The following is a 13803-nucleotide window of genomic DNA, read 5'->3' as shown; positions in this document are numbered from 1 at the left end:
GAAAGATTTTGGGTCAAGAGGTTTATAGATGTTTGTGTCAAGCTAATCTAAAAACGTTTGCCAAAGAAGTTCCATAAATTTTCTGTTGTTAGAAATAATTTGAAAGGAAATTAACTCCAGTCCTGATCTCAGAACTGCATGCTTGAGTCTCCACACTTGAGGAGAAAGATTTATACTACAGTGAGTCAAATTTGAGTGGCCTTTATGGCATTTGCTTTCAAAACTGCAAGTCTTTGCACCTTTGGCCTTACAGAAGCTTTCCCCTTACTTTCATTTAGTATTGCATATGTTGAAAATGGCTGCCACCTTGTAAAAGTGAGTACACATATTATTTTGCCCAATTTTTAAGAATTGCTCTGCCTTACTTCCCTTTAGCAAACTTTATTTTTGCAATGCTTAATTGTATCTGCTTATACTGTAGGTTCAAAAGAAAGTTTGTTTTAACTTATTTTTTAAAAAAAATTCAATTTTCAACATTTTTATACTAAGATTATTCGAAATGCATACATTGAAATAGAGAGCAAAGCATGCCCTTTGCTAGTCTGTGATAAGTACTGTTTTATTTGCACTAAAGCCACTTCCTATAAAGGTGTGAAATATATTGCAGCAGACTCTTTACAACTTACCGGTCATGCAGAATACCTATATGCTCTCACCTTTAATTAAAAATGAAGAGGAAATGGCTATAGAAAGAGTTGCACACTTGATTTTAGGAAAAAAAGCAAAAAAAAAAAAAAGAGGGAGGTGTTAAATGAGAACATTGTGGTAACTTTTTAAAGTAGTATTGGTATTTCTTAGCTTACTATCCAGCAACCATCAGGTTTCAAACAAAGAAAAGCTACTTTAACTTCAGAATTCAGTTAAATCTTGTAGCTTTTTAGTCCATGTTTAATTCTAAGTCTAAAAGCCACCATAATCACATTTAAAATAATTTTTCTATAGTAGCAGTTCGTTTTATTTTTAATTGCATTTCTGTGCACTGCACAGAGATTCTCTCTCTTTTCTTTGAGTGGAGATCAACTAGATGGAAAAACAGAACAATGGCATCCCCAATGATCTGTTAAATAAAGAATTTCCTCTTTCTCTCCAAATCATCCACTTTCAACTCAAAAGTAACAACTCATCCAATCCCATCTTTTCGCTGCCCTCCTTCATTAGTCATATACTTACTAAAGGTGACCCTACGTCCTTGCCTTTCATCAAACTGAACACATAACTTTATTGCACTATCAGATTTTCTTCTGCTCTAAAAGAAACTTACAAATACACATGGAAAGCCCAACAAAAAGCATGGTATGAAAGTACATATTTAGGAAGGCGTATCAATGGGAAGGCAGTCTGCATTTCATATGCATGTTATGCAATGTCTTCCTCTCAGTTTCCCGGAGTGATCTTTAAACAGAAGCTACAGGGACAAAAGGAACGTATCCCACTAGAAACAGTACTGCCAGTCAGTCATGCAGACAAGAACTGCTTTCAGAAAAGCCATTTCAGGCATAGATAAATAGATGGATCAATATGGGAGGGCCAGATCACTTGACCTAAGGCAAGAAAATATTTGGGGGCATGCCCCTTTCCTAAAATGGGGATTCCTATTTTCTGTCATCCAAGGGACAATGACCAACTTCAAAACATTTCTGAAATTAACCATGACAGTGTTGCTTCTTTATAATCTTTCAGTGTACTTAACTCATATAAAGTGACTCAATCCAAATTTATTTTTATTACTGTTTTTTTTATTCTAAATAGTTTACCAGCTGATTTTGCAGAAAAATGACTAAAATGCATTGTAAAATATTTACAATGAGAAATGTACATGGTCTCTTTTGAAATAAAATTATATCTCACTATTGTAATACAGTTTGTGGAGAATAGCACACAGTATATCCCCAGTTTAACTATCTTAAAAAGAAGGAAAGCAACTCAAACAGCTCTAAGATACTAAATTTAGACTGTAATTTAAGTTTTCTAGGATAATCATGGGATTTTCTCCTATCTCTCTACTTTTTCTGGTAATTAGTGGTTGGAAGATACCACTTGGAAATAGGAAAAAGACAATGTGGCAGTTCTGTTTTTGATTACTCATACAATTCCATTTTAAAATATAAGATAATTTTAGCTATGTGTGCCTATTTTTAAATCAGGTCAAGTATACAATATGCACTTTATTTTCATGTTGAATACACAGTAATATAATCTATTACCATCCTGTTAGTACATCCTATCTTTGTTAAAATAAGGGCATTGTGCAGGTGTTTGTTTAAAGAAAAAACAGTTTAGGCAAAAATGCTCATAACAATGCCTCTGTTCTTACTGCCTGAACATTCAGATGTGTATTAAATACAGAATTCACATGGACTTTTCCATCTCTTTCTTGTGCACTGCATAACGATTACAAGTTAGTATTAAAAACGTCCAGCAAAAGATTGAACCAGTGTCACTTAGAAATCGGGTATCTTACATAAATACTGTTGCTTGATTATTTTTAAATATATACCTATATATATAAAGGAGTCAAAAAAGTAAATAACAGGACACAAATTTTAAGAAACCTATTGGTAATTTGTATTTGGAATTTTTTCTTGCCATTTCCTAATTTTACACTTATTTTTGCAAAGCAGTTTCAACAGATTTATACTTAGTCATCATTCTATTTGTATCAAATGATAAATATTTTGAAACACTAAAAGATAGCTGAAGATTCCTGTATGTCCACATGCATCCATAAAATTCATAGAGTTACGAAGATGCGTGTTAAGTGTCTTAAGACTTCTTTTGTTACATTTAAACCCATCTTAAATGATGAGTCATTTCGAATATGTGTTAAATTTAAGGAGAGAAGTTTTTTTCCCCTTTTTTCTTATGTATTGTGTAAAAGTATTTGTAGTTCTGATGGATTTATCATTCTGTCTGCATGAGGCAATATTTCTAAGTAAGTGTTCTGAGGCAGTGCATGGTGGTTGCTGTTCCTTGTTTTGCAATGCCTTCATTAAAAGTCTGCTCATAATATATCAAGAAGCTAGCACTATGTAAGCAAATGAGTTTGTCAGTTCAACCTTCTTGGTAGTAGATGTTTTCACTGGTAACAAAACTCAACAAATGAGTTTCTCCTTCTCCCCCTCTGCCCTCACTCCCCCACTTTCCTCGCTGTTAACCAATAGATCTTTATTAAACAAAGGAATATTTTAGCATTCCAAACCTGGTTCCTGCTTATGCAAACCGTTACTCACATAGGCTTCAACTGGACTGTGAGTATAAGGACTACTCATCTAAGCAATGATGTGCCAAGTTGAGCACTTTGGAGGGTTGATACTTTAACTTATATGAAAGCATTTTCATATAGTGATTTGTTATTGCAAAGCTGTGACCAGAACAAGTTTTTTTTTTTTAAATCATATTATATGGTGTTTCTTTATTGTAGAATAGAAGCCATAAATGCATTAATATTGGGTTTTTTATTTCAGCATAACTTTTCATCAAGATTTTCGGTGTGTGGTATGTATAAACCGCTGCAGAAAGTGGTCAGCCTGTAATAGCAAAATTTGCATTCAAGGTAAAGTGAAGTTTTACAGCTCCACTAAGCCATTACTGCTGAAACTGTTGTGGAAATTATGAAGCTGCATGAATGAAGACTTTTTGACTCGGTGTTTATGGTAGCTTCTCAGGTTTAGTTTTAATTGGATGTTAAATGCACTGTGTTTTTTAAATAGTTCCTCTCTTTTAGTAACACGTTCAGGTCCATGCAGTGTTACATGTCATTTCGCATTTGGTGAATGTGCATGTTTTGAACTGCAAATTTTAAATGTTTCGTCTTTTAATTGTTAAAAAATGAATAAACTTTGCCATTAAATGAAGAAGTTTTGTTGAACTGATTTGTTGTAAATGGTAGCAATTACTTTCAAAGGAGAACATGTATGCCAGCACTCTTATTTTAGAATTCTTTAAAATGGGATATATTAAATATAGCATTTCACAAATGCCAATGAATTCTTATGGTAAGGTAAACTGAAAAAGAAAATGGTTTTAAGGTTTTGGTTGGGTTTTTTTCTAAACACCTATTTTGAGATGCCTTTTTCAGTTCTCATGTGAAGTCCAGAAAAAGTTAAAAAAAAAAAGGATTGGGGGAGAACAAGAGTCTGCCATTCAGTGATTTGCAGCAGATCCCTAACATAGTGTGGTGGCGATAGCGTATTTTAAAAGACAAGTATGCAGCACAACAATGATAGAGTGGAAATAAACTATCATTTCCTTTTCCAGATGGTTGTGATAAATATGCTATCCTTTGGCTATGATAATAGCAGGTGATTCTGTCCCGCAATGGTGCCCACCAAATGAATAAAAATTAATAAAGAATCATAGAATAGTTAGGGTTGGAAAGGACCTTAAGATCAACAAGTTCCAACCTCCTGCCATATACCCAAACCTAAGCTGAGTTTTGGTTGTAGGTAGGTGACTGATTCTTTATGTACACTCAACAATTAATTTATTTTCTAGATGTTGTATTCTGTCAAGGCAGGTTCAATAACAGATCCATCTTTAATGCGTTAGTTTCCTCATACCCAGTATTTAATGGTAACACTGCTTTACAGAGATTCCACCTCATGATATGTCACTGTGTATATTGCACTAGCATTTACGAGGCCAATGAAATTCCTCGGGTTATAATCCAGTTTATAATGATCCAGACTCCATTTCAAATCCTTTCCCTCTTTTCTTGATGGCAGATGTTATTTTTAGGCTAAATCCTTTCACTAACCTGATGTACACCACAGCCCCTAAGTATGCACAAGATGGAGAAAATTAAAAAAAAAAAAAAAAACAAAATAGAAAGGCATTTCTTCTTCTGCCTTTGCTAATGAATACAGCCTAACATGGAATTACAGACTCAATGTAATTGTGAATCAAACACTGTTTATGTGATTTTTGTGGCACAGTAGTGTGTGTGTGTGCGTCCCAAAAAACAGAAGCTCTGTTCAGAGTAGTTTAAGTCCAAACAGCACACCACAACACGCAGAAAAACAGCACTGAAAATTGATTCCATCTCCTTAATGTCATGGTCAAGCTGTAACTGAATAGTAGTGACAAAATACTTTGGACATTGTCACTTTTTTATTGTTATTCCAGTGGGTTTATTATTGCAAATAATCCATAAAATCATAGAATAATTAGGGTTAGAACGGACCTCAAGATCATCTAGCTCCAACCCCCCTGCCATGGGCAGGGACACCTCACACTAAACCATATCACCCAAGGCTTCATCCAACCTGGTCTTGAACACTGCCAGGGATGGAGCATTCACTACCCCGCTGGGCAACCCATTCCAGTACCTCACCACCCTAACAGTAAAGAACTTCTTCCTTATATCCAACCTTAAATTCCCCTGTTGTAGTTTGAACCCATTGCCCCTTGTCCTGTCACTACAGTCCTTAATGAATAGTCCCTCACCACCATCCCTGTAGGCCCCCTTCAGATACTGGAAGGCTGCTATGAGGTCTCCACGCAGCCTTCTCTTCTCCAGGTTGAACAGCCCCAACTTTCTCAGCCTGTCTTCATATGGGAGGTGCTCCAGTCCCCTGATCATCCTCGTGGCCCTCCTCTGGAATTGTTCTGACAGTTCCATGTCTTTTTATGTTGAGGACACCAGAACTGCACACAATACTCCAAGTGAGGTCTCACGAGAGCAGAGTAGAGGGGCAGGATCACCTCCTTCAACCTGCTGGTCACACTTCTTTTGTTGCAGCCCAGAATACAGTTGGTTTCTGGTCTGTGAGGGCACACTGAAGCCAAAGTTTCTCATTGACCAGCACCCCCAAGTCCTTCTCCTCAGGACTACAATGAATATCCCTTTTGCCCAACCTGTAGATGTGCCTGGGATTGCTCCGACCCAGGTGCAGGACCTTGCACTTGTCATGGTTAAACTTCATGAGGTTGGCATCAGCCCACCTCACAAGTGTGTCAAGGTCCCTCTGGATGGCATTCCTTCCCTCTAGCGTATCAACAGAACCACACAGCTTGGTGTCATTAGCAAACTTGCTGAGGGCACACTCAATCCCACTGTCCATGTCACCAACAAAGATGTTGAACAAGACCGATCCTGACACCGATCCCTGAGGGGCACCACTCATTACTGGTCTCCAGCCGGACATTGAACCATTCACCACAACTCTTTGAGTGTGGCCACCCAGCCAGTTCTTTATCCACCGAGTGGTCCACCTATCAAACTGATGTCTCTTCAATATAGAGACAAGGATGTCATGTGGGACAGTGTCAAACGCTTTGAACAAGTCCAGGTAGATGACATCAACTGCTCTACCCCTGTCCATCAGTTCCATATCCCCATCATGCATGGCCACCAGATTAGTCAGGCAAGATTTTCCCTTAGTGAAGCCATGCTGGCTGTCACCAAGCACCTTGTTGTTTTTCATGTGCCTTATCATGTCTTCCAGGAGAATCTGCTCCCAGATTTTGTCAGGCACAGAGGTGAGACTGACTGGTCTGTAATTCCCCCTGCTTTACATAGCCATGTACTGTACTGCTTACCAAATTACAAATAAAACCTGCAGGACATTCTTGCAAGTACATGTAATGTTTTTCCTGGCACTGAAGAGTTCTGATGCATTTTGAAGATGACACACTGATGAAGCCCACAGTGTAAAAACACAATCAGCTGATCTAATTCATGTCCCTATTACTTGTTGCTCACAGAAGGCTTGAGTTTCATACATGCCATTATCACCAAATCAAATCAAATGATTTTGTGCATAATGTGGGCAATTACAATAATCAGTTTCATGGGTGTGATTCTTTTTTTGTTTTAATTTGTTGTAGATTGGTGTCACTCTAGCAAAAAGAGCATAATCTAACTCCAGTACTATAACAGAAACACTTAAACCTACTTTGTTAAAAAATAAACATGTCAGTAAATCAAGTACTGTATAAATGTTACTTCTGATAACAAGCAACTGCTTTTAGTTCAGCACCCATCTAACCCTTCAAACTGCTTCATTAGTCATTAAAACTGGATCAGTGTTCTGTCTCAAGTTGCACAAAAATTACTATTTCCTATAAATCATAGAAGCACCTAGTATAAACAGGTCCTTTTCACTAAGAAAGAAGTTTAGCATTCTCAGCTGAACCCATCTGGGTTGGAAACTACTGGCACAGGCAACAAGTTTTTTTGTTCACGGACTTGTGGGCCACCTCCTTTCCTCTCCTTTCAGTCACAGAGGTCACTGCCACTGTAGCTACATGAATATGTACATCTACAATATAGATTCTTCTTAATTTACAGACTCTTCGATTTGCACATGGTGCAAAATCCTCACCCCACTTGCTTCACAGGTAAACCTATGCAGCTATTTTAACTATACCTGATCTTTCCCAGCCTCAGACCCCCATCTGCAGGATTTATTGCACTCTGGCTCTCAACCTGAAAAGTGCTTAGCACTCTGTAAACTTAAGAGGCTTACAGAAGTCTGGTTCAATGAAATTGTTCCTGTGTGTCAAGTTCTTCAAGCATTTTATGAGGTCAAGCCCATTATGCAGCATCAAGGCAGGAAAGGAAAGGAAGTAGCTCAGAGTGGTCTTTCCTGCTACGCTGAGTTTCACACTGCACAGCAAACTTCACAGCCCTGACTTAAGCTGAATGATCATTAAAATCTGTAAGACTGCACACAAGTGTAGCAAAAATCTGTCCCTGTGTTCAAACATGACTAAATCTGCTGTAGAGCCCACTGAGACCATGATGTGAGGCAGCCTGGCCTGTTCAGCACACACAGACAAATGTTAACTGGCAGTTACTGAGTCCAGCTCCTGACTTCACTGTGTACTTCTTTGAGGAGAATACAAACTTTCAGCTACCCACCACCTGTGTCAGTGCCTTGATCACTCATCGCTCTTTAATCAAAAAGTACATAAAATTACACCTTCTTAGCTAAAAACAATCAGCAGGTCTCATGGAATGCTTCCAAACAACAGCGCTGATATCTGTTGAAATATTAAATTATTTTTCCATAAGTTACTTGATGAACGTATTTCTTATCCATGCAAAATGTGCGGCGTCCGATGAAACATCACCAAAGGTGGGTAAACATTTACCCACCCCCTTCCTTGAAGATTGTTTCTCTAAAAAATTGCAAGAAAAAACACCTTTCAATTAATTTCCTGAGTAATTGAAATACACTTTTTTACCAATACTTGAAAATACCCAATACTTGAAATATACTTTTTTGAATACACTTTTCAGATTTTTATAAAACGTGTACACTACTGTGTATCATGATTTTACGCTGAAATTAACAATTACAGCATTCAAACTAAAGCCTATTGCTTAAAACTTTGCTGTATATACAACTTGTCTTTCTGCTCAGAAATCACATTTCCTGTAGTAGTATCTGTTGAATTGTAAAGTCAATTATGCAATATATTAAAAGGGTTATTTCAAAATTATTTTTTTTCAGGATGCTGAGATACTGATTGTTCCATATCTGTTCAGAAAAAAAACATCTATTTAACTCTTGAGGAAGATCCGATGAAGCTTTCTAAAACACAAAGATACTGTAATTCAGGGCAGAAGTACTGTAATTTTAATATGCACCAATACACTGGTACTTGTGAAACAGCTCAGCAATAATGTACTTCAACAGATCTGCCCGCAGGGAGTTTGGGGCTGATAAAATAGGAAAGTTCAGCCTGATACTGTAGATTCTGACACACAGAATGACTTTGTTTGCTCACAAAAATAAGTGTACAGAGAAGCCCTTTAATTACTACATTTTTTCTTGTGTACTTTCCATTTGCTGGCTGCATGTGTTTGGTTTAGATGCATTTCCATTTGGCTTGTTGGTTTACTTGGGTGAAGGAATGTAGAAGGGCAAACAAAATTTTTTCATAGGGCAGGATGTTTTAAATTAAAATACCCAACTAATCAGTGTAGGTTTTACCACATTTTTACTGCAGTTACATATAAGAGACATTAATTACTCTGTTAGTTTACTATACAGTCAGAATTTTATATATTAAATCTGCACAACAGGTGCAGTTAACAATGTAAATCATTTACAAAAGAAAAAATAACTATTTTTAACAGGAAAAAAAACAGTATAGTTATGACACCGAAGTGAAAATTTGCTCTTCAAGCACTGTACAGAGACATACAGATGACACAGCATTTCAATCACACAGTTTATTGATAATCTTGTGTGTGTGACTACCAAATAATTAGTGTCGTCAATGCTGTAAATACGTTTTAATTTACAAGTTTGTCTTTACATTTTATACATGGCTAATATTACATAGAACTTTATGATAAGTTTGTTCAACTTACACATGTTGCTGGGCAAAAAGCCAACAATAAATACTGCCTTCTGAGAAATGCTTTAAGATAACACCATTTTTAGGATTTTATGTGGAGAAGTTGTTAGTGATATCACTGAATACCTTCTGCTTCTCTCAAACAATTATTTGGCTACTTGGGACTGATTCATTTCCAACTAGCCTAATTAGTACTAGTTTTATCGATCATAGTTAAAGTTTACTAATACAAATATGCAGCATAAGTTCAAGTATATTATGCATATTTTCAAAATCCTAAGCATTTTGATAGCTGTAATACAATTCTTCCTCTTACATTCACTGCTCATAGAAGTGGGAAGAAGTCAGCTGTTTTCAGGATCCTTGGTAAATACAAGTTCTCTCTTACTTCTCAGGCATCTTGCTGCACTATAGAACTAGTCTGATTATTATCAGTGGAATGCAGCCACCGTTTCTTAACTAAGTTATTAGCATTCAGGGTTAAAATGTCATTTATACCACCATGAAATTAGTAACTTTACCCACCAAATGGTTTTTCTACTCGTTCTGCACAAATTAGACTGGACAATCAGTTTTTAGAGCAACTGTTTGGAATATTCTACATTTGTTAGCGTGATCCAAGTTTGCTTCTCAAACGAGATCTTGCACTTTTCAAGGGCAACTCACCCACAGGAACAGTTCTGAACTCCGCAGCCACTGATCATGTCAGTGTGACACCCAACAGCAGCAGTCCCTCCACATCCTTCCCACGGCTGCACTACTCCTTCACAACTCCTTTCAGCTCTGACTGAAATCAGAGCAGCTCTTCCCAGCCAGGGCAGGCTCTGGTTGAAGAGGATACCCAAAGTACGGTGGCGACACCACAAATCCCGACGGCTGGGTCAGGTGCACCGTGTGGGCTGTCTGGAAGCAGCCAGATGTGTACGGCGGAGGTGGCGATGCCACAAGGCACCCTGGCTCTGCCCGGGGAAAGGAGAACCGGCGCACCGATCCGCCAGTTGAACTGGAACTTGTTGCAGTACTGGACTGCCTCGATGGCGTCCTGAAGCTCGTCGAGGCCAGGATCATGGGAAGAGTCTCGGTCTGATAGCTCCTCAGAGAAAATCGTATCGGCTGCGATGGCTGTTTAGGTCTTAAACATGTGCAACAATAAACTGCTACCAGAGAGCCTACGATAATGAAGGCAATAAATATCGATCCAACAATGAGGAATGGAATGTAGATTGGTTCTGAGAGAAGAAAGAATAAGAAAAGCCGTGCATATTAGCATACGGAAGTAACAGGTCTGCTGCGCAGAAATAAAGTTCATAGTTTCACATATCTTTTCAGTCCCACTAACACCCTGAGAAGCTGCTCATTTTCAACTATTACCAGTAGAACAATATCAAAGTTTAAACCCTGTACATACCACTCAAAATTTCTTTCTGTTGACAGTTTTAACTGTAACCAGTGGTAAAAGCTGTCTACACCATGTCCTGTTTGCTGGTTCTAGTTCGGCTTCACACAAGAATCACAATCAATCTCTCCTCCCTCATCCCCCAAAACCACCGGGGCTGTCCAATGTTAACAGCTTGAATCTGCAAGCTAAACTCAAAACACTGCAGATGCTGTTAAGTCGCTCCCACTCATAACATGGAAAATAAGCACAGAATGTGCCACTTCGGAAAGTGGTCTAGGTGTGCGCTGCCGGATTTCTTTTCTTTGAAAAAACGATGGCCCCTTGCACATTGGGGTCGTGTCTGCAGAGCACCAGAGGAGCCCAGCCGCACCTCCGGGAAAAGACGAAGTTAAATAAGGGCGGTTGAGTTTCCCAGTGCTAACTTAAAACACAAAAGCGCCTTCAAGTTAGTATAGATCCAGCTGCTGGTGGCGCTTTTGGCCGCGAAGCCACCGCACCAGGAGCATCCCGGGGCGCTCGCACTGCTCCCAACCTCGCGCATCCGGCGCCTCCTCCCGGTGCGCACCTGGAGCCGCGCCCACCTCCTGCCCACCCGCCGCGCCAGGCCGAGCCGATCCGGGCCGGCTCCGGCAGCCCCGGGGACCGGCACTCACGGGCGGTGACTCCCGGGTCGGGGGGCTCCCGGTCGTTGGTGCAGCCGCCCTGCTCCAGGCGTGCCTCGGCGGCAGCGCAGCAGTACCGCAGCGCGCAGGAGCCGCAGCAGATGGTGGCGGCCGCCGTGTCGAAGCCCTCGGGGCACTGGAAGCCCTCGTGGTAGCCGCCCTGCGCGTCCACCCAGCCGTGGCAGTACTCGCCCCCGCCGGGCTGCCCGCCGCAGCTGCCGCCCAGCAGCCCCAGCAAGAGGCAGCGCAGCAGCAGCGCCCGCCGCCGCCCCGCCATCGCCCAGCCACCGCCGCCGCCGCCCGCCCGCCCCGGCGGGGCAGGCAGGGGGCGGCCCCGGGAGCGGTGCGGGGCCTCATGCGCCGCGTCCGGCGGTGAGGAGCAGCTCCCCCTCCGGCCCCCCGCTGCCGCGCCCCCGCGGGGCGGCCCCACCGCGTCCGCGCTCGCCTCACCTGCCGCCCCGTCTCACCGCTGTCCGCGCTCTTCCGCCACGGGAGCTCCCACTCGCCGGAGCCCAGCACGTCGCTGCCGCCCCTGGCCCGAGGATGGGCGGGTCGCGCTCCGTACCTGTCGGTGGGACGGGGCAGAGCCCGGCCGGAGCGGCGGCTGCGGCCGGATCAGCGGCTGCATTCCTGGGGCTGCTTCCCCTCGGCAGCTTGGGGGCTGCAAGTGGACGGAGCTGGTATGCGGGCACACCTGAATGTGCCCCTTGCCTTCCCGCTACTCTGAGCCCCGGAGCAGAAGGGTGTCTTGCCTCGTTAGTGTATGAAAACGGCCCTGCCCTTCTAAGAGTTAAAAACTCAAGCACAGCGTATGATTTATTACAACTACTCTTTGCTTTTTAACCTGTTTCCTTTCCTTGACACTTTTTATGTGCAAAGACATAGCAGCATATCCCCAGAAGATTTATAGCCTCTTTCAGTCGAACACCAGGCCCAGCGCCTTCATTTTCCAAAGAGAAAGGGCGAGTGTGGGACTGAGGAGGAGGAACACGTCTGTTCATATGACAGTTTGATCCTTTTTCTGCTGGAAGAATAATAGCAAGTAACTGAGCATCAGGAAAACCACAAAAGGAGCTGCTTATTCATTTATTCCAGAGGAAAAAAATATATATTTTTTTTAAAAAATTAACTGAGCAGATTTGGACTGCTGGTTCAAGCAAAGAAGCATTTTTTTAAATGATGTCTCCCCCGTGTGCTATCTAAGAGGCACTCCTGCCTCAACAGTGGAAGTGCTTACGAGACTAGTGTTGTATTAAAGTTGGGCTGAACAAAAGAATTCATTTTTACTGCATCTGAAGCTGCCTGTCATCATTTACCACTGGGGTATGAATATGTATATCGGAGTATGACCACTTGTCAAACATTTTGAATGCCCGTGTCACTAATTTCCAAAGTTGGCAGGTTTAGTGAAACAAAAGGAACAAAGTGTGCTGTGTACCAGCAATAAAACTGCACACCGAGAACCATCTATCAAGACCTTAGACTTCTGGCCAACCCCTAAATTCAGTCCACACGCACCATATTTGTGTTTGGTTTTATTTTAACTAATCTATTCTCTTTTTCTTTTTCCAGTCTGACCCTTTTTTTCTGTTTTGATTTCTTTCAGTGTAACCAACACTATCAGGTAGGGAGAGCAAATCAAAAAACTGTCATGAATGCAAATATTTTTCATGGCTATTTAACAGGTGTAGGTATAGAAATAACAAAACTGGATATGAAAGAAAAACAAGTAGATTGTTGAACGTGAAGATGTGATATTCTGCATTTTTCATTTTGAAATCATGATGTGAATTAAACTTGTACCAGCTGTCCTGACTCTGAGTTCCTAGTTTTACAGGCCAATGTTAAATATTAATATAGTTTTGCATTTACTTCACTGTGGTTTTAGAGCAAACATAGCCTCCATGGAATGTTTTAACATGTAAGGCTTTTAAAGGCCTAATCCAGCTTCCAGGAAGGTCAAAAGGAATCTCTTTGTTGACCAAGATGAGGCTTGGCACAAGAGCTTGATAAGGTCCTCGTGATACATTTAGCTGTCTGTCCTCAGGTGCAGAGGACAGACAGACAACAGAGCTGTCCTCTCAGACTTGCAGGAAAGCCACATTCGGTAGGACTTGCTGAGTAGATGTGTCACAGTTCATATGTTGGTCTTGCTAATTCAGCAGACTCCAAAAAAAAATCAAAGTTTGGAAAAATGTGTCTGAGATATATTTATATATTGATATATTTATATATTAAGCTAGTGCAGGAACTGCAGAGATATTGGGAGCTGGGGGGAGTATAAGGAGGGGAGCTTCCCATCCACAAACATCAGCAAGATTTTGACCTGGGTTTATTTCCCCCGTGTTGCATCTCTGGTGAGTAAAGTTTGTCTTTGTCAGTCCCCCTTAGGCAGAGGCTACTCTTTGCTCCCCTCTTGTGTAAGCTGAT

At 40.9% G+C, this 13803-nt stretch overlaps 1 protein-coding gene across 1 annotated transcript; it reads right to left on the bottom strand.

Annotated features, from left to right (window-relative positions):
• Positions 1–10089: 10089 nt before the first annotated feature.
• SHISA3 (shisa family member 3) lies at positions 10090–11650 on the bottom strand. The gene is made up of 2 exons (XM_034064805.1): positions 11365–11650; positions 10090–10541 (listed from the first exon to the last, which is right to left on the bottom strand). The coding sequence occupies exons 1-2, from the start codon at positions 11648–11650 to the stop codon at positions 10090–10092; spliced, it is 738 nt and encodes a 245-aa protein (XP_033920696.1).
• Between the last annotated feature and the right edge of the window lie 2153 nt (positions 11651–13803).

Source organism: Melopsittacus undulatus, chromosome 7 (genome assembly GCF_012275295.1).
Source record: "Melopsittacus undulatus isolate bMelUnd1 chromosome 7, bMelUnd1.mat.Z, whole genome shotgun sequence".
NCBI classification, from domain to species: Eukaryota; Metazoa; Chordata; class Aves; order Psittaciformes; family Psittaculidae; genus Melopsittacus; species Melopsittacus undulatus.
This window is presented reverse-complemented; position numbering and strand designations above follow the sequence as displayed.

Coding starts and splice junctions, on each gene's coding strand:
- SHISA3 (XM_034064805.1), bottom strand. CDS start 11,650: ATGGCGGGGCGGCGGCGGGCGCTGCTGCTGCGCTGCCTCTTGCTGGGG. Junction 10,542..11,364: donor CGACCCGGGAGTCACCGCCC/GTGAGTGCCGGT, acceptor TTCTTCTCTCAG/AACCAATCTACATTCCATTC.